Source organism: Nyctereutes procyonoides, unplaced genomic scaffold, assembly GCF_905146905.1.
Source record: "Nyctereutes procyonoides isolate TBG_1078 unplaced genomic scaffold, NYPRO_anot_genome, whole genome shotgun sequence".
Lineage (NCBI taxonomy): Eukaryota > Metazoa > Chordata > Mammalia > Carnivora > Canidae > Nyctereutes > Nyctereutes procyonoides.
The window spans coordinates 27948098-27969613 of record NW_026575120.1 but is presented as its reverse complement, the minus strand read 5'-3'; the positions used below and the strand labels follow the sequence as shown (position 1 = coordinate 27969613).

Here is a 21516-nt window from a genome sequence, read left to right as displayed (position 1 = left end):
AAGTAAAATACTACACCAGAAAAATTTCTATTTAATACCAAAAAAAGCAATCATGGAGGGAAAAAGAATCAAAAAATTTAAAACTTACTATAAAGATACAACCATGATAAAACAGCATGAAAAAAATAGCGTGGACATACAGATCTATGGAATACATTTTAAAATTCAGTAATAAACCCATAAGTTTATAGTTGCTTGATTTTAAACAAGGGTGGCAAGACAGCTCAATGGGGGAAAAGAAAATGGGACCGTGACAAATGGGGGTATCCATATGCAACAGAATGCAATGAGACAACTCTCTCATGCCTTATCCAAAAATCAACTCAAAATGGTTGTGTAGGGACTCAAAGTATAAATCTCAGAAAAAAAAAAAAAAACAGAAATAAATGTAAATACTCACTCACTTGGGTGAGCAAATGGCTTCTTAGGTATGCACAAGCAACCAAAAATTAATGAATAAATAAACTCTAGATCTTCTCAAAACTAAAGTTTTCGTGCTTCAAAAAACACCATCTCTTAAAGTACAAAGACAATTCATGGAGCGGGAGAAAATACTTTTAAAAATTATCTAACAAAGGTACAGTATTTACACTTAAAAAGAATGCTTACAATTCAACAATAAAAAAAATCCAATTTTTAAAAAGGCAAAGGACCTGAAGAGACCTACGTTTTTACTTAATTTTTTTTTAAAGATTTATTTATTTATTCATGAGAGACACAGACTGAGAGAGAAGCAGAGACACAGGCGAAGAGAGAAGCAGGCTCCTCGCAGGGAGCCCGATGTAGGACTTGATCCCTGATCCTGGGATCACAACCTGAGCCAAAGGCAGATGCTCAACTACTGAGCCACCCAAGCGTCCCACTTATTTTTATTTTTTTTAAAGATTTTATTTATTTATTCATGAGAAACAGAGAGAGAGAGAGGAAGAGACACAGGCAGAGAGAGTGGCAGGCTCCTTGCAGGGAGCCCGACGTGGGATTCAATCTCAGGACCCTAGGATCACACCCTGGGCTGAAGGCAGACACTCAACCACTGAGCCACCCAGGCATCCCCAGACCTATTTTTTTTTTAAGATTTATTTATTAATTTCAGCGTGTGCACGAAAAGAGACTGCATGTGCTTGAGTAGAGGTGGAGGGTGGGGCAGAGGGAGAGGGGGAGAGAGAATCTCCAGCAGACTTACCGCTGAGCATGGATCCAATTCAGGGCTCAATCCCACAACCGTGAGATCTTGACCTGAGTTAAAACCAAGAGTCAGATGCTTAACTGAATGCACCCCCCAGGCGCCTCCAAATTAAAACTCATTAAAAGGCAGTCATGGTTTTAAGGTCTGTAACAGCAGAACACTGGCAATAACCTCTGTGCCAATTACCCGGGGACTCGTTTAATAACCAGCTTGCTGACTGAAGGGGCAAAGGCAGATGGGAGCCCTGGCTGTGAGGGGCAGTGGGCTCAGGGCCCCTGCACATTCATGGTTCTGGCAGCCTGAGCAGGCCCGCGTGAGGACTGGGGACACGGCAGCCAATGCCAGAGACCAGAGCCGCCGTGGGGTAGCCAGGGTGGGAATGGTATGGGAACGCGCCACTGTGCTGACGGTGGGCTCCTACAGTACACACGCATACTCCATGATGCACGCGGACGTCCGCCACGATAGCTCAGCAGCGGGTACACGATGCCGAGGCTAGGCAGAGGCTGGTGGAGGACAAGAGGACAGAGGTAGGATGGAGACTTTCTGCCACCCGCGTTCACGCTCCTGGGAGCCCAATGTCCTGAGCACTCCCAACTCTGTCAGAAGCAGATATGGAGCCCAGGAGCCTTCTCTGTCCCTGGGACCCCCTTCTACATTTGTTCTGAACATCTTCTAAGAAGAGAACTCCATATAGCACGCAGCTTTCAGACAAACTCCACCAGCTGCAGCAAGCTCAGGGGCCGGGCACTGCTGTACAAGACATGCTCAGAAGCCTTGGTGCTGTTCCAGAAGGTTCCTGCAGTGAAGACACGGACAGTGAGGCACAGCTATGAGCCCACCAGCCAGCAGGACCTCGTCCCTTAGCGAAAACCACACAACTCTGGGAGGAACCAGCGCGCCAAGGAGGAAAGGAATCTGCGCATCCCTCAACACACTCAGCCAGGACTCTGCAACAAATCTCATAACACTTGCCACCTGAAAGGCACCGTCTGATGGGGCTGGGGCAGGGCTGGGTCCTGGTCTCTGCCTGGCGGCCTCAACAGCTTACAGCTGTAGCTTTCATCCACAAGATGACAGGTTAGGACTAACAGTGTCTGGAGTGCCAGGTTCCAGCCCTGAAATCCTACTTTTCAACAAAATGCCAGGTTCCTGAGCAGCCCTGGCAGACAGTGCAACCGCCCCAGTGCTTCCGCGGTGAGCGTGCCACCCCTGCTCCCTGCTCCAGGTCCACACGGCGGCCAGGACGTGGAGCCAGGCGGCAGTCCCGGCAGAGCGCACGGAGCCAGGCGCTAGGCATGGTTCACGCACACGTGGGACCAGAGCTTCACCCTGAGGGTTTCTGATTCGCCTGCAAAATGATAAACTAGAAAAAGGCTGCATGGAAAGTACGGACACTTGCACATCATGCATTATGCACATGCTCCGTCCTGTCCTCTGCCACACTTGACAGTCTGTTTCTACAAAAAGTCAGCCAGGAGTGGCAATGCTCTGGAGTCCCCGGTGGGAGACTCGGGGTGCAGGAGCCCTCCCACAGCTACCCGCAGTCCACTGCCCCCACACCCCAACGGGGACTTCCACACTGAGCTGCCGCCACCACAGCTATCAGCACAACGACATCTGACAGGTGCCATAGACGAGGCCCAGAAATAAACACTGCTGACAGGGAGCTGTGACAGGCACCCCAGGGGAGAGCCGGAGGGAGCCAGTCCAGAGAGAAGGTGCAACTCTGAGGGAAAAAGCCCTTAGACCAGCAAAAGCCAAGAGACACGAAATACATCTATTCCAAAGTTTGAAGTTAGTCACGGCTGAAACTCCTAGATCACTAAAAACATGAGAGACCCCAGAGTTTTAAGAGAAGGAATAACACATACTGTGGGGTTACTAAGTGAGTCCTAAGTTCTCACCACGAGAGGCACCCCTTGGAGGGAGGTAACAGGCGTTCCCCAGACCTAACACAGACCAAGAGCAAGTCGCCGCATTGGGCATCTGAAGCTGGTACGTCAACTGCCCTTTAATTACCAAACAAAACAAAACGGTAATGTAAACAAAAAATACTACCAAAGGCAAAGGCCCTCCCCTCAGGTCAGCGACGCAGCCCGGCTGACAGGAGCATAGGAGCATGGCTGGCAGGCGCCACAACCAAGGCAGCCAGGTTGACAGGAGCATGACCAGCAGGCGCCACAAGCCTGCGCTCACGGGGACCGCGGCTATCCCGGCTCCCGTGCTCCCTGCAGCCCATCCACCCGCGGGGACCGAGCAAGCCCCTCTCCACCACTGCTCCTGGTGCGGCTGCAGGGCCGAGGGCTGGAGAGCCGGGAGGACGCAGCCAGGTGGGGCCTGAGGCAGCACAGCGCTCGCCGGGGGGCTGCGCGGCGCAAGCCCGCGGACTGCCAGCCCAGAGCAGCAGTCCTGACCCATCCTCAGGAACCCTCGCGTCCTCAGGAGAGGTCTCGGGCGGCGAACCCTAAGGGCTGCCCTCAGTGAAAGTGAGGACCTGTCCCCGAGGTTGCAACGCCCCATGTGAGAGGCATGGATGTGACCCCGCGGTACAACAGCCTGTGCCTTAGGCGATGCGCTGAGGGGCAGCAGGACCTTGTGATCCAGTGCCCACAGCCAAGCAGAGCGCATTCAGGCAGCGACAGCAGGAGAGGGCATGTCACTGGGTCCCCAGAGTCAAAGAGAAAATAACTAGTTTAGGCTGAGCCGGACGCAAGTCCTTTGGGAGAAAGCTCTAGAAGATGACGGGCCAGAGAGCAGACCAGGGAGCTGTGACGATCAGCAGCGTCCACAGCCACCGCTGCACAGAGTTCCCTCACCCGCACAGGGCAGTCCCACCACAACAGGAGTCCCACCCACAGCCGCTCTGCACGAGCCCCAAGATGCCTGCATGGGACCCCCAGGAGGGTTGGCCTGCACCAGCCGCCCTTGACCACCAGCACCAGAGGGGCCGGGGTCACCTGAGCCAGACCTTGGGACGAGCCCTCGCCACCGGGTCTGACTGGGGTCCCGAAGTCGGCCTGACAAGGGGCCCCTGAGCCTTGGTAAGATCTCCTCAGACAGCACAGGAAGGGAGGGGACGGAAGACGGGCAGCCACACCCGACAGCCAGTCGCAGCCCCACGGAGCCGCGAGGCCCGTGTCAGGTTAGGCCGCTCTTGGGGGCAGCTGGCGCCAGCCGGGCCCTGAATACAGGGGTGCCTGTCCTGGGGGAGCCTGGGCAGCCTGGGCTGGCCTGGAGACAGCAGGCCTGGAGGGCTCCCCGCTGCCCAGCCCACCTCACCCATGACCGGATCTGTAGGGCCCGGCACCACCTCACATGGGGCTCATTTCCAGAGAATGCCTGTGCCCCTCACGCACGAGGTCCTGCTCCCGCGCTTTGGGCCTTCTCTGGGAAGGCTGCCTGCAGCGTGGCTCTCGGAGCAGCAGGAGCATCGGAGGCTCAGGCCCCTGCGCCCGGCCCGGCCGCACACAGCCAACGGCCCCCAGACCCAGTCTGGGCGCGGTGGGAGCGGGGGGCTGCGGCAGTCCCTGTGTCACCGGAGGGCGAGCAAGCCCTCAGCGCACCCTCGCCCTCAGAACATGAAGGTGCTGCGTGCTCTGCGGCTCCGGGCCCCTGGGAAGCCGACAGCCAGGACGCGGTGTATGGTGGGGGAATTCTAATAAAGTGATGTCCCGTTTCACAGACCACACAGGGTTTCCTTTAAAGTGAAGCCTCCCTACTTGTGACACCCTGCAACAATGGCGCTCTGCGCGCGGCTCCGGAGGAAACCTCTCTATGCCGCTGAAAGATTCAACTTCCGCTCGCGCTCTGGGAGATGGGGAGAGCGACTGGAGCTGTGAGCGCCCCCACCCCACCGGCCGTGACCCCACCCCACACGGGAGCTCGGAGCCTGGGCACCCACGTGCACCTGACCTGCTTATGGAAGAGGCCGCCGGTCGCCCCGCCTCCCCTGCGGTGTCCTGTGCGGACACCCGGCCATGCACCACAGGATGACATGGGACAGATCTAGCACCCACCAGGTGCGCCCGAGCGGCACAGCAGGCTGGCGGGGCGCGGCCATGACTGCAGGGAGACGCGGAGACCGGCCCAGCGGCTCCAGCACAGCCCACCCCCAACCCCGCGTGTGGAGACCCCAGCCCAGGGAGCCCCGTGGTTACCTGCCTGCCCTTCACCACGTGCTTCGGCACCGGCACCTTGAGCTCCAGGTCGGTGTAGTCCTGAGACCAGGTGTAGTTCTCACGCACAGCACCATTGTAGCTGTCAGGGTTTCTCTGGAACTGTTCCTGCCTCCTGGGGAAGAGCGATAGGTGAGATGGCACCCGGGCCCACACGCGAGGGACCACGACCCCATCACATGCTGGGCCCCCCACAACTGATTGGGCTACAGGCCCCCCCGCCGCACACGTGGGCCCCCTCACAACACACGCTTGTGCCGCCCACCATGCACCCAGCCCCCCCCATGCACCCAGGCCCACACAGCTGATTGGGTCACAGGCCCCCCACCGCACACCTGGGTCCATGCGGGAGGCCATGAGTCCTGACCACAGATAGTCTCCAGCTCCTGAGAAGTTCCACCTAAGTCTCAGGCCTCCCAGGAAACCACGGGGACACAGGGACACTCTGTAGAGCCCCTAAGTGCTGTATCCTCAGCTTGGGGGGCAGCGTCCACAGCTGCGGCCCACAGCACAGCCGGGCCTGCCAGACTTCACCAGGCTCAGAAAGCAGGCCAGTCCCTCAACCACAGGACCTCGGTCATAAAGACCCAAGGCTCCTGTTTTCTCACAAATTGCTCGGCAAGGCCTGTCTTCACAAAAAAGCAGACCAACTTCAGCCGCAGCTTCTCAGCTTGCACCCTAACCCAACCACAATCCCAGCTTTCTCTCGGTAAATACTGCACTGCACACCAAACCACAGGCTCTAAGAGGTGAGTAGCATGCCTGGAAATCCCACCAGCCATACCCCACTAACTGCGGGGCCAGCCCGGCACAGAGGCAGACAGGCCTGGCCAAGCAATGTTACAAGTAAAATACTGCAAAACATTTGCTGTTAAATGTCAGGCTGCTGCTAAGAGCATAAAAAGCATTATAAAAATAAGTGTGGACTCACAAACCCACTATGGGGAGTTTTACAACTAAATTAAAGACAGGGGACGCCTGGGGTGGCTCAGTGGTTGAGCATCTGCCTTTGGCCTGGGGTGCGATCCTGGGATCTGGGATCGAGTCCCGCATCGAGCTCCCTGCATGGAGCCTGCTTCTTCCCTCTGCCTGTGTCTCTGCCTCTCTCTGTGTCTCTCATGAACAAATAAAATCTTCAAAAAAAAAAAATTAATTAAAGACAGAAGCCCAGTCGTGGAGGAGGACATCCTAACAGGTGCAGCTTGGCCGCCTTCTCCAGCCCTTAGGGAGCCCCATGGACACACCCATGGCCTGCTGTGCGTCTTCATGTGTACAGATGAAGATGCACACACCCCATCAGCCCCCAATCTCGGATGAGAACGTGTTTAACTCCTGTAGGTACGCCTCACACGCTTTCTATGTGAGACTGGGTGTTCATCACAGTCCAGCTCTTGGGGCTAGTAACTGGCTGCCATCAAGGGCTGAAGTGTGATCCCCCAAATTCTGTTATCCTAACCTCCAGCAGCACCTCAGAACACCTTATTTCAAAGTTAAAATGAGATCGTCGGGGGCCCTGATCCACTCGGTGTCCTTCTCAAGGGGGAGACCGGGACACGAAGATGCACACAGAGGGATGTTGCTATGAGCACCACCATGCAGCTGCAGACCACGGAGGTGAGGGATGTCTGCCTCTGCAGAAGCTCAAAGGGGCCAGGAGGGCCCTACCCAGTCTGGAAGGGAGCTCGAAAGAGAGCCCCACAGAGCAGGGTGGAAGAGGCAGGAGAGGTCAAGGCAGGGCATCCCGGGCAGGGCCACCACAGCACATACCTGTGCACAGCTCTGTGCACAGCTCTGAGCACAGCCCCCAGGCCCGTTCCCTAAAAAGAAATGCACACGTGTGTGTACGTGTCCAGGCACAAGCCTGGTGAGTGTCTGTGGGGTTTCTGGGTGGTGGAGTCAGAGCAGTTTGCTTCTCTTCTCTGTACCTTTAGCTATTACTCAACTTTGCCCCAATATGGACATTTGATCAAGAAAAAAAACAGCTCTTCAAGACAGGAGATGGCAATCCGTGCCATGGCCCCACAACTGGGAGCTCTCCCATGACCAAACCAGCTTGCTCACACCTTGACACCTGAAGTGAGCCCAGGGAGACCAGCACAGCAGGACAGGGTGGCCAGGACCTGCACCTGCATCCCCTACCCACTCGAGCAGCCAGTGAAGCTTTAAAGCTCACAGCAGATGGACAAGCTCCAGCAAACCCGACCAGCATGGAGCCAGGAGACTCAGCCTAACTGCACGGCCTTTAAAAATGTGCATATTAACTACCTGAAATCATCAAAGCTATAGGAACACAAAAATAAACATACAAAATAAAGGCCAACGTGGCCTGGTGCTTGGCAGAAATCCAGAAATAAACCTCAAGACCTCTCACAGTGAGGGATGGCTATGTCCCACACACCGCACTGAGTCCTTATCAGCCAGTGTCCACACACAACCATAATGCACAGCAGATGCCACGAGGCCACATCTGCTCGAGGAGCCACCCTGCGCCTGTGGAGCTGTGCGGAAAGAGCTGTCCCGGAGCTGGGTGCTTACAGAGGAGCTCTGGTCACACTGCACTGCGGGGCGGGGCAGCTAGGCAGGCACTGGGCTGGCTGACCCCGAGTGGACCCTGCAGCCTCCTCCCCAGGGAGCCAGGCACACTGCTGGGTGCTTTTTTTAATACTTGGAATCCACATTCTCTTTAAATAAAGTTGATTATTTCCAGCCAACAATGTGTAAAAATAAGCCTCCTGTCATGTGCAGGTGCTCTGGGCCCCCTCGCTTTGTCATCCCTGACAGGCCTGTAGCCACACCCCTGCAGCTGCCAGGGAGTACACTGGGGGTGGGGGGGGGAGCATGAGTCAGCAGCCAGGCCTCCCTGCAGCGCCCACGTCTGAGGAGGCCATCAGGCCCATGGCAGGGTTCTGACCGCATTAAAGGAAAAGCCAGGCCAGGCTCCGGGAGGCTAGTGCTGCGGGTGGCCCCAGCCAGCCCCACCTTGCACAGGTGGGAACTCTGCTCAGCCCCTCCCTCCCTCCCTCCATGGCCCTGTGCGTGGCAGGAACTGAAGGGCCTCCTGCCTTCCCCAGTTCAGAACAGCAGTGGCCAGGATGAAAAGTAGTGGGTGATGGGGGTCACAGCCCAACCTAAATGCTTCTGTGCAGAAGGCTTGACTGCACATGGGGCATGGGAACGGTGTATTACGGGGAGCCACGGGGCCGCCTTCAGGCCCCTACCCAGGGTCTGGGAGTGGGGGTGGCTCCCCTGAGTGCACCCAGGGCCTGCCTGTGCATGTACAGCCTGAGCGTGCGCACACAGAAGCAGTTCAACCTCTCCCTTCCCCGAGTACCTCTACCTTTCCTACTGGCCTTCTGCTCACTGGTCCCACCACCTCGGCTCCCACACGGGAGCCACAGCAGGTGCATACACAGGGATTCCTCTCTGGGTTCCTGTATTTCCCAAGCTGGAAGAGGCGAGCCCAACCCTGGAGGCTAATGCCCTGCTTCAGGAGCCTCACGAGGACCAGTCCTCCTAGAAGTGGGTCCACAGGCCCCGTCTCGCCAAGATATGAACGCCACGCTCCCCATGCAGCTTGGAGAGGAAGGGTGGGGCTGCAGAGTCTGAGCACAGTGACCCGCCCAGAGGGCTCTGCAGCAGGTAGACCCACCTGCTCATAGCCTCTCTCCCCAGCAGCACGCACTCACCCTCCTGCTCCTCCCCCCCCCCCCCCACGATTTCTTCCCAGCTCCTGGAACAGTGGGAGCCCATGGCATCGGGAGCCATGCTCCAGGCTCAGGTCCCTGCACACCAGGTCTGTGTGGTCCAGGAGCCTGACACCCACTGTCTCCCTCCTACCTGGGGTCACTGTCCCCTCACACTTGGTCTTGGTTCAATGCATTCCCACCTGAAAGTCAGTCTGCCTAAGGACACAGGCTTAGCAGTCCACTCTTCCGAGGAAGGGAGGCTTCCTGGCCCCCTGCAGCACTCAGGGGAGACAAGCTGTGTATCCTACCCTTCAACTCTTTAAATCCAGTTTCAATAATTTTCTCTCCACTTAGCATCTACCGGAAGTCGGTCTTCCCAGATAGGAGTGACTCACCCTCCCATCTCACAGGAACCAGAGCCTGAGCTCACCTGTCCTGAGAAAGGACACCATTCAAGATGAGGAGGGTCCCAAGAAAGGGACACACAAGCCCCCAAGGGGCCCCTGCTGGCCAAAGACAGGACATCAAAAAAGAACAATGTCAGAGTGCCTGAGCAGGTGTCCAACTCTTGATTTCAGAACAGGTCACAATCTCAGGGTTTTGAGATCAAGCCTCGTGCTGGGCATGGAGTCTGCTTGGGGCTCTCTGCCCACCCCCCAAAAGTGTCCACAGAAGACTGAAATGTGTCATGTATCCAAAGCTCATGAAACAAAAGCCCATCAGTCCCCTTGATGAGAGTACAACTCGATCTGAAAATTAATTGATTCTGCAGGAACCAGAGTTTCAGAAAGCCAAGTTCCTCCATGAGGACTCTAGACAATAAATGAAGAAGGGGTACACGAACATGAGAAAATCACCATTTTGTAACCTGCACTGGAAACCTGCTTCTGGGCCGCAGTTCTTGGTGGCCACTGGTGCTGGCTGAAGGACTGATGGCAATGGGAGGGCCTGCCCATGGAATGGTCCAGAACACCAATGTCCACAATGCCAGACACCCGGCGGTTCCTGCGAGGTCCTCATCTTTGTGATAAGCCCCAACATGGGGCCTAAAACCCAGTGCATCACACCAGGGTACGGGTCACCGGGATCATGAATGCGCTGGTTGCCAACTGCAGAATGTGGGAAAGTGTAACAAAGTTCCAAGTTTCTTTACAAATCAATAGCAAGACATTAGGGGCACCTGGGGGGCTCAGTGGATGAAGACACTACCTTCAGCTCAGGTCATGATCTCAGGATCCAAAAAGAAAAACCCAGCAAGAGATTAAAGAGGGAAGTGGAGGTACTCTAAATCAGGAGGCTTAGAAGATGCAGCAACCAAACACCACACTGGGACCTGCTGGAACGCTGATCTGAAAAACGCACCCTGAGAAGGCACTCTGAGACCATCAGGAAGTGAACACAGGGCATCAGGTGACTGTATGAAATTCATGACAGTTACATTAAAGCTTCGGTCCCTTTTTTTTTTTTTTTTTTTAACTGAAATATGTATGGGTGACATTTCATGATTTCTAGATTTGTCAAAACCAAAACAAAGTCTGGGGTAGGGAGAGAGATGAAACAGGGATGGAATGCCAGGTGAGGAAACAGGGAAGCTTTGTGGGTGCTGACGGTGTGGTTCTCTTCCTTTGTGGAATTATGAAAACCTGGGGTGGGGGTGTCCTGTCCTGCCTGTGCACCCAGCTGGGGGAAGCATCCTGCCAAGAGGTCGCCTTCGGATTTCCAAGGCTGCTCCACAACCCAGCCCTGCAGCATGCCAGGAGGGTCCCTGCCGACCCCCAGGCCCCTGCCCACCAAGCACACGGAGACAGAGTCCCAGTGCAACCTACACTCCTGTTCCCGTGTGTCCATGCTTACTGGACACATCCCCTCACTTCTGTGACACTCCTGCCAAGGCTTCTGTTGGTGCTTTCCCTGGTTTGCATAAGGGCCCTATAATCGTGGGAAAAGAACTCTGTTGGCTTCACAGTTCACAAACACCTTCTCCTGGCATGTAAGTGCTCTTCATACTTTCCTCACAATGTCTTGTTTAACACAAGCCACAGCTCTGGCATCAAACGTCGCCTGGAGCCCTCCCACATGGAGGTCCCTCCCGTGGCCCACCAAAGCAAGAGGCGCACAGAGGGACCGGTGGGGACAGGACTAGCTAGCCGGCCTCCTCCAGGGACTTCCAGCGCACTGATGCCTGCAGCCAGTAGCACCCACCCACTCTGCTCTCCCAGAGACTCTGCCCACCACTGTCAGGACTGAATACAAAATTCTGTAACAAGTATATTTTGATAATCTGCTTTTAACATTTTAGTTTTGTAGCACAATTAAAAATACCAGATGATTCTTTATTTACCCAAAATAAATGAAGGTGCGGGAAGTCCCTCATAAAATGCCCATGAATGATTTGATAGGCTTTTTTAAATAGATTTTTTTTTAAAGAAGATTTATTTATTTATGATAGACATAGAGAGAGAGAGAGAGAGAGAGAGAGAGAGAGGCAGAGACACAGGAGGAGGGAGAAGCAGGCCCCAGGCCGGGAGCCTGACGTGGGACTCGATCCCGGGACTCCAGGATCGCACCCTGGGCCAAAGGCAGGCGCCAGACCGCTGAGCCACCCAGGGATCCCCCTTAAATAGATTTTTAAATTTATTTATTCAAAACAGACACAGAGAGAGAAAGAGGCAGAGACACAGGCAGAGGGAGAAGCAGGGTCCCTGCAGGGAGTCCGACGTGGGACTATCAACCACTGAGTCACCCAGCTGTCCCTCTTTGATAGATTTTAATGCAAATGACAGGAATACCTGAGACAATCTGTACAGATGATCAGCCAACGTAAACACCATCAGTATTTACTGCACGCTGTTATGATGAATTGACAATGAAAGTGCGGTATAGTTGAGACTTTTTCTTACATCATGTCAATTATTTTAGCAAGCAAAAGAGCATTCCAGATATTTCACAAGCACAGGATTGTAAAATACACATCTTCCAATGAAAACGAGATAACCTGCTACACAAACACGTCAAGTGAACACTGAACTCCTTCCTTTAACTCAGTTCTCCTTCCCTTGTCATCCAAGATCAAACAAGTCACGACCAGCTCTACTACTCCATTTCTCAACAGACAGCCCAACAGACAAACAACTACAATCGAGAGAACCCCAGTGGGCCCTCCCACATCCACCTGCCGGAGGGACACGGCCCGCAACACAGCCACAGGGCCAAACATGCAGAGCACATGCAGAGAAGCCAGGGTGCCAGGAGGCCTGGTGAGGGATGACCCAGTGTGACAACGCTGCCCTAAAACCACGGGACACCTCTCCCCACCCCACCCCACCCCCATGACAGCAGCACGCGCCCCCCCACAATGTCAACTCAGTCCACTTTACACCCAGCCTCCCAACCTCTCTTCACGCTGGGAGCTGCAGTGCCCACCTCTCCTGCACTGCCCTGGCCCAGCCGCTCACTCTCACGGGGTCAGCAGCCCAATCCTCCGAAGACGGATGGATCCCATGGACAGTGGCCCTGGAGGAGAGCTCTGAACAGACTGTGACATCAGTACAGCAGGCCCGGGGAACCCCGGGGGGCCGAGCAGCTGGCATGCAGAGGGTGTTCCTGCCGATCCACCCGCCCCTGCCCCCCAAGAATGCCTGAGCGTTTTCCCAGCAGGCTGGTCTACAACCGGGCCCCTGGGCACACGGCTCCTTCACTTCTGTGAGCAGGTGAGGCGCATCTGTCATCACCATTCTGTAAAGCACTCAAGAAACTGTAAGGTTAAATGAACATGTTTGCCAGGACATGTTAACATTTAGGGGTAGAGAAGCCTCCTTCATCCACGATCCCGGGAAGATGGAAAGGTCGATTATCTCAAAATAAGTTATACTGTTTTTAAACTTGCCTGGATTTGGTCTGATTCTGCAAACAAAACATGTGTTCTCGACACATAAGCATTAGAAACAAATATAGAAACAAGACCCAGTCAAGAGAAGGAAAAAGGTTTAATTCAGGCTTTAAAATAAAAAAAAAAATTAAGTCAGGAATTCTTAGTTCAAACTGTTATCACAAAGTTAAGACAAAGTTAAGTTTTAAAAATTCTTTGCTAAATTGAAAAACAAGCTTAAAAAGTAACCGATGCATACTGCAGAAGCCCCAAGGTCTACCAAACTGGGACGTGAGGCCCCTTAGGGAGAGAACAGAGCACTAAGTGAAGGGAGGGGCGAAGCGCGTGCCCAGGAGGAGGGGGCTGTCCCCACCCCCACACCCCGGGGGGCACCGGGGGCAGGGATGCATCTGTGTGGCCACCCTCTCACCGCAAGAGGACACTGAGCCTGGAGATAAGAAGAGCGGGTTATTTAAAGAGCAGCAGCAACAGTCCCCCACAGAAAACCGAGAGCTTATGGAAATGAGTAACGATAGTGAAGAAAAAGCCAACTCAACACGAGGACCAGCAGATAAAAACGCATGAACTTCATGGGAAAAAAAACAAAAACAGGGCACCTGGGGTGCTCAGTAGGTAAGCGTCTGCCTTCAGCTCAGGTCACTAGAATCGAGCCATTCGTCAGGCTCCCTGCTCAGCGGGTAGTCTGCTGCTCCCTCTGTCTCTGCCCCTGCTTGTGCTCACACTCTCTCTCAAATACAATCTTAAAAGAACAAACCAAAACCCAAACAGAAAGAATACAGAAGAAGCTGGGGCGCAGCTAAAGAGGAGAGAAAGTAGAGGGGAGGCAAGAACCAGAAAAAAGGTAAGGAACGTCAGTGAGTTGCAGAATGGACATCTGACCCGGAGCCACACCTGTGCATTCTGGGGACCCCAGGAAGGCAAAGCTGCCTGCCCAGGGCAAGAGGCACCGCCAACCCGAGGTGCCCCAGATCCGAGGTGAGGCCCAGGCATCCTGCGTGGTGCCCAGGGCTCTCCTCCCTTCAGCGCCAGAGTCCCACTCGGTCTCGGGCAAACCATCTGCCCGTGGCACTGAAAGTCCCTTATCCCAAGATCGTCTGGATCCCAGGAAATCAGGGAAGCTAGGAGTTCCCAGCAGCTTCCTCTCAGGATCACTGCCTCTAGAAGGCAGTAGAGGATGTTCCAATCGAGGACAGCAGAAGGAAGAGGCCCCCAGCTCCCGTCACACTTAACGGTGAGCCTGAGCACTGTGCCCAGGACTGGGGGCCAGAACAGGAGCCGCTCTCAAGCTTCTACTTAAGTGTTGTGCCAGAGGCACCAGGCAGGGCAACGAGGCAAGAAACTAAACAAGCGAAATGCACTCAAATTGCATCAGATGATACAACCTTGTGTAAATACATAAAATCCTTAAGAATCTACTAAATCTTTAATTAGAGTTAAGTTAAACAAAGTTGCAACTTACAAAACCAATGTGCAAAAGTCAACTGTATTTCTATACAGCAGCAACAAACAACTTGAGAGGCATTAAGAAAACAATTCCATTTACAACAGCATCAAAGGGGTGCCCAGTGGCTCAGTCCACACTGCATTCGATCTGGATCTCTAGCCTATGAATGCAAACCCCATGTTGGATGTACGGATTACTTAATGAAGTCTTTAAAAAAAAGAATAAGGGGGCAGCCCCAGTGGCACAGCGGTTTAGCACCACCTTCAGCCCGGGGTGTGATCCTGGAGACCCGGGATGGAGTCCCATGTTGGGCTCCCTGCATGGAGTCTGCTTCTCCCTCTGCCTGTATCTCTGCCTCTCTCTCTCTGCATCTCTCACGAATAAATAAGTAAAATCCTTAAAAAAAAAAAAAAAAAAAAGAATAAAATGCTCAGGAACAAATTTAACAGAAAAAAAAAAAAACACAAAACTGAATCTCCAACAAAATGTGGTGAAAAGAACCAAAGAACAAATAAGATAAAAAAGTATCTCAAGTTCATGGGCTAAAAGACATACCATATGAAGAGGGCAACACTCCCCAAATAGATTCATGGCCAGTGCAGTACCTACCAGTTCCTGCAACTGGCTTCTGTGCAGAAATGGACAACCTGATCCTAAAATCTACGTGGAAATATAAGGACAGAGCAGCCAAAGCAGGGCGCCTGGGTGGTGCAGTCGGTTATGTGCCCAACTGGATCTCTGCTCAGGTCATGATCTTAGATCCCAAGATCGAGCACCACAGCAGGATCCGTGATCAGTGGGAAGCCTGCTTGAGAGTCCCTCTCCCTCTGCCCTCCACCTATAGAATGGGCTTGTTCTCTCTCTCTCTCAAAAAAAGAAAAACTGCCATAAAGATCTGGAAAGAAGAAAATCAATCGGAAGACTCAGATTTCCCAATCTCAAAGCTTACTAACGGCCACAGTGCTCCACACAGTACAGTACTAGTGTAAGGACAAACATAGAGATTCAACAGATTAAGACTGAGGGTGCAAAAATAAACTCCTAAGTTCAAGACCAACTGCTTCTCCACAAGGAAACCAAGTCCATTAAATGAGGGAAGAACAGTCTTTTCAAGAAATGGTGCCGGAACTACTGGATATCCACATGAACCACGGCCTCAGACACACAGAAGTGAACTCAGAAAAGGCAGAGAATGCAAGAGCCAAGATTATAGAACTCTAAAGAAAATACCAAGATCAAAAAAAAAAAAAAAAGAAAGAAATAAAGAAAATACCAAGATCTTGAGCTAGACAATAGTTTCTTAAATACGACACCATGCACATGCAAGAAAAAAAAATGCGATAAATCACATCTCATCAAAATTAAAGACTTTGTACATCAAAGGATACCATCAAGAAAGAGAAAAGGAGGGATCCCTGGGTGGCGCAGCGGTTTGGCGCCTGCCTTTGGCCCAGGGCGCGATCCTGGAGACCCGGGATCGAATCCCACGTCGGGCTCCCGGTGCATGGAGCCTGCTTCTCCCTCTGCCTGTGTCTCTGCCTCTCTCTCTCTCTGTGTGTGACTATCATAAATAAAAAAAAATAAAAAAAAAAAATTTAAGAAAGAGAAAAGGGAACTCCTTGAATCAGAGAAAATACTGGCAAATCATTTATCTGATAAGGGTGTCGTATCCAGAATATATAAAGAACCCTTCTAACAATAAAAAGATAACCCAATTAAAAAAAATGAGTAAAGGGTCTGAATAGGCCTTTCTCCAAAGAAGATATACAAATGGTCAATAAGCACATGAAAAAAAAAAACAAACACAATATTTGTAGTCACTGGGAAATGCTAATCTGAACCATTAGGATGGCTATAACCACAAAGATGATAACAAGTGCTGACAAGGCTGCAGAGAAACTGGAACCTCCACATAGTGCTGGTGCACAAGGGGCAGCTGCTCTGGAAGTCTGGCGGCAAATCCGAAGGCTAAACACAGAGCTACCGTAAGACTCCAATATCCACCCCTAGGAGTGTGCACAAGAGAAGTGAAAACAGCATCCATGCAGACACAAGTACACAAATATTCACAGCACCATGACTCATACAGACAACCCACACAACCATTAAACAGTGACCTAATAGATGGCAGTGCATCCACACAATGAAGTCCTTCTCAGCCGGCACAAGGAATGAGGTCCTGGTACTTGCTACAAAGATGGATGAACCTAGAAAACACTATGTTGAGTGTAAGAAGCATAATTCCAAGTACACAAAATGTCACAACTGGCAGAACTATAAACTGACAGAGTAGGATGGTGGTTACCTAGGGCTGGGAAGTTAGGGGGGAAATGGGGAGAGCAGCTCTTTTTGGGATAATAATGATGTGCTAGAATGAGACACTGAGGCTGGCTGTGCAGCCTTATAAATACACTAAAAACACTGAACTGTACCTGATAAAGGGTACTTTCACAGAACCTGGACCATGTGTCGATTTTTAAAAGGTGTGTGTGTGTGTGTGTGTGTGTGTGTGTCTGCATGTGAGCACGCAAGGAAGATACGTGAGGAGATTATCCGCGGTATATACTATCAGCTACAGAATTAGGGAAGGAATTTATTTTTACACATATATATATTTGTAATTCACCTGTTACAGTGGCCAAGTATTTTCCAATGGTTAAAATGATCTAGTCAACTGCAAAGGTAATTTTTTAATTGGAAATTCAACAAGATACTAATAGTGATGAAACCTGAATAATTTTGTTTTCCAAATTTTCTAGAACTTGCTTTTATTACTTTCATAATTAATTAACTGCTTCCCTAACTGTCAAAAGCCGTAAAACACAGTAGGAAAGATGCCCTTCCTAAAGGCAACATACACAAGAAGTATCTGGGTATCAACTGATCTCAGGACACACGAAATCTGTACCTGCTTCTCCAGGGTAACTTTCTGTACCTGAGTATACTGGGAGAAGAAAACGAAACCACAAACAATGCACTGATACACCAGTGCTCAACAGCATAAGTAATGAGAGGAAACCAGTAATATTCCCCAAGTTAACATGCAGTTTTACCGTGGACAGCAGCTAAACACCCCAAGGGCATAAAATAGAAGTTAACTCTGTCAGGTGATGATCAATTTTAAAGGAATCAAATGATACTAAAAGAATAGTCTCGACCTTTTCATAGACAACAGAATGGTACATCCATTCCACATGAAGGGAGACAAATTTCTAAAATTCTAAAAAATTCTAAAAAACATAAAGGAAATGACCAAAAACAAGACATGTGAGAGAAGATGCCCACACGGTTCCGTGCATCAACTGGAAACAGGAAAGCAGTGCCTAAGGAAGTACAGGAGATGTTAGCTGTAAACCCCACCGAACCAGCGCCAGAATCCAGGCACTCGAGCCACAAAGGGAAGCAAACACCAAGAGTAAATCATTGTGTCAAAAGCATCACCGGTCTTCTCAGCACAGCGGCACAAAGTAAGCGTGAGGCACCGCTTGCAAGGCTCCCGTGGCCTCTGAAGCCTCTCATCATTCCCAGTGACTCTCTAGGGACAGGTGGACAGCACCCCACCCTTGACTACAAGCCCCTTTCAAAAGCAACAGTGTATGTAACACCCACTACCAGCAAAGCTAGACTAAGAAAAAAAAACCCACAAGAAGAAAAAGCAGCTTTCAGCACTGACACCTGGTGACCCTGGTCATCTCCCCCAAGGACGCCAGGGAACCAGCAGCCTCCAACAGCAGGAGTGCAGCATGAAAATGAAGGGCAGAAGGACCCAATGCTTTAACTTTGTAGGGAAAAGAAAGACCCAGCGTTGAAGTGTTGGGTGCAGAGGAAGCTCCAATTCACACCGCGTTCACACACAGCAAGCACACTCCCTGGGCAGTGACTCCATGACCCAACGGTGGCCACCAGCCCTGCCGTTTTCCTCTCGTGTCTTCCAAGCTGCGTGGACAGTGCCCTCACTCTCCCAGCCCCCACACCCCCTCGGCCGGCCTCCCAGGTAAGGCCCTCCTGCCCACTGGGCTCCCTGCCGCCCAGAACAGAGGGAAGGAGCGAGGCCCGAGGCCAGGAGCAGAGCCCAGAGAGCTGGGCCGCAGCGGCTCCTGGGGGCCACAGGGAAGCTGCCAGCCCCCACGACGAGCAGGTGAGGCCAGGGCTGGGGGAGCGAACAGCCCAGAGCTCAGGCCTGGCCGTTCAGCAGGCTGCCTCCGAGTAGCAGCTGCAGCACTGTGGGCCACGACCACAGGCAGGGTGGGCAACGCTGGAGCCCTCATGGCCCAGAGCCAGGGGTCTCCACAGACATGTGCGCGCATGTGCAGGAAGGGACACAGAAATGTCCCCACCTGTGTCCTTGAGGATGTGTCAAGTCACTTCATCACAGAGCTACATACGTTTTGCTTACAAACAACACATTTCATGAACTGCTGTGAAATTTCATACAAAAAGCTTAACATCCAGGACGAATCAACCCTCCCGTGCGTCCTCAGCACACCCCCTACAGATCTACAGATCACCGGCAGATGAGCATATGGCTGCTCCTGCACCAGCACCCTAGAATGACCGTGTCTCCGGAAAGATTCCCAAGTGAGAAAAACTCACCCATACGTGACCTCAACTCCTCATGGAGTAAAGCACCTAGGGGAGATCAGTCCGCCCTGCAAAGAGCAAAGCCCAGGCTGAGAGGCAGCTCTAAAAGGCCAGGCGCCACCTTCCTCTGCCCCACGCCTTCCGCACATGCTGCCAGACGCAGGCAGGTGGAAGCCTGTTACAGCTGATCTGAGCCTTGATCCCAGCTCCAGTGTAAATAGAAACCCTAACATTTTTTTTGCCTGGTCTCCGTACAGGGTAAATGTCCCAGGCACACAACTATGTGTAAATGTATTTGATTCCGGCCTCCACAAAAAGTTCACCACCTTTCTGAGAAGTCCTAGCAAGTCCAGCATTGCTGAGATGACCTCGCTGGGAGCCTCTAGGTGATAAACAGCAGGGCTGCAAAATAGTTCTCATAAAAAGAGCACTGGTCGAGCAGGGTTAAGAGCATTTACGAGGAAGCCTAGTTTTCACATTTTAAATAAACGGACACTAAGCCGCTCTCCAGGGGAGCCACCTCGGGAGGTAAAGGTAAGGTTCTGAAGAGGGAAACAAGTCCCAGGGAAGGACACTGCTGCCTGCCTGCCGACTGAGGCACGCAAGAGGAGCAGTGTCCGCTGGGCTCTGCTCAGTGCTGGACACCATGGTGGCACCATGGTGGCAGCTCGGTCAAGGGCAAGTGCTACATGCAGGGCTCCACAGAGCTCCAGGCTGAGGGCCGTCAGCAGAAAACTGTGCTGGTCCGCCAGCACACCTGGCAGCCCACTGCCCTGGCCCTGACCCAGATCAGGGGCCCCGGCCAGGCCTGTCCCCAGGAGGTCCCACAGCGAGCTGAGGCTCTTGCCCGGGTACCTCACAACAACTCCACTCCTCTCCCTAAACGCAGCCCCTGCGTTTCATTAAAAAAATGCCACTGGGACCACGGCTACCTAGACACGGGCCTCACATGCACACACAGCAAAAGGGTACAAGGCATGAATATAACAGTAACGCCACACAAGGTTATTTCCACAAAATTAGAAAACAAGGCATACAAATGGGGAAACAGGTGAAATCCTTCATAGCCTCAAGATAGAGAAACCGTTCTAACTCAAAATCCAGAAACATTAAAAATATATATATATATAAAAGACTGATACATTTTTTAACATTTTAAAAATTAAACACCTTTACAAGAAAAAAAAACCACCTTTGCTTGGAGAAAAATATATATTACTTTTTTTTAATATTTTATTTATTCAGGAGAGACAGACAGCGAGAGAGAGGCAGACAACAAGCAGAGGAAGAAGCAGGCTCCATGCAGGGAGCCCGACGTGGGACTCAATCCACATCTCCAGGACCACGCCCTGGGCCGAAGGCAGGCGCCAAACCGCTGAGCCATCCAGGGATCCCCCCAAAAACATATATTACTGATGAAGATCTAATTTCTAAGAAACTGAAAGACAAAATAACAAAGTCCCAAAAAAAATGTGCAGAAGACAAAGAGCACATTCTTGAAGATACAGCAAGAAAATACCGCCTCATACATAATACAAGCAACAAGCATCAAAACGTTAGCATGCCCCTCTTTCGGGCAAGGACAATCTCGAAGCGTAGCACACACAACCCTGGCCCAGCCTGGAGAAAGGCTGTCACACACGTGCAGAGCCATCCACACGGGCTGCAGTGGCCCAGACACACAGGGCAGTGGGGAGGCTTTCAGTTATTTCTCATTTGGGAGTATCCTGCAGCGTTCAGCCTGTAGAAACACAGCAGGCTGTACTTGAAGCCACACCTCAGCATATGTGGGAAGCACGTCAACCTGGCTGAAGGGCCCACCTCCCTGAACCCCCTTGCCTCGCAGTTGTGAGTCAGAAGACGCCCATGGACGACATGGGTTACACAGCACGTGGCTCAACCCTGGGCCCCTCAGAGGCAAGGGCCACAGAAATGTGCATCGCAGAGACCCCCAGATGTGCACCCTAGCCCGCCCGCCCTCCCCCCTCTCCCCCCCCATGCACCCCAGGTCTTTTGGAGGGAGAACCACTCCCACCCCTCCTTGGTCCTCGGGCTGCTCTCCTGGCTGCAGGGCTCCACCACTGCCTCCCCACTGCTGGCAGTGCACGTGTCCACCACAGCAGCTGACTCACAGTGTACACACGGGAAAATCAGTCCTAACTCTAGGTGTCTGCAAGACAGAGGGGACTGGCACTCAGTGGGGGCACAACTGGGCCTGACCTCAGTAACCACAGGACACAGAGTGGTCATTGGCAGCGTTAGGAAAACCTTTTTTTTTTTTTTGAGGATTTTACTTTTTTTACAAAAGATTGATTGATTGATTGATTGATTGATTGATTGGAGGGGGGGGCAGAGACACAGGAGGAGGGAGAAGCAGCCTCCATGCCGGGAGACTGACGCCGGACTCGATCCTGAGACTCCAGGATCGCGCCCTGGGCCAAAGGCAGGTGCTAAACTGCTGAGTCACCCAGGGATCCCCGGATTTTACTTATATAGAGAAAGTGGAAGCATGTGCAAGTGAGCATGAGGGGACAGGCAAAGGGGAAGAGAGG

At 52.3% G+C, this 21516-nt stretch overlaps 1 protein-coding gene across 1 annotated transcript in view; it reads right to left on the bottom strand.

Annotated features, from left to right (window-relative positions):
* NUDCD3 (NudC domain containing 3) overlaps nt 1-21516 on the bottom strand; it is a 59027-nt gene that overhangs the window by 17011 nt on the left and 20500 nt on the right. Inside the window, exon 3 of the mRNA XM_055334689.1 lies at nt 5347-5479. Coding sequence (XP_055190664.1) covers nt 5347-5479 — 133 coding nt within the window. The remainder of the gene's footprint in view (nt 1-5346; nt 5480-21516) is intronic.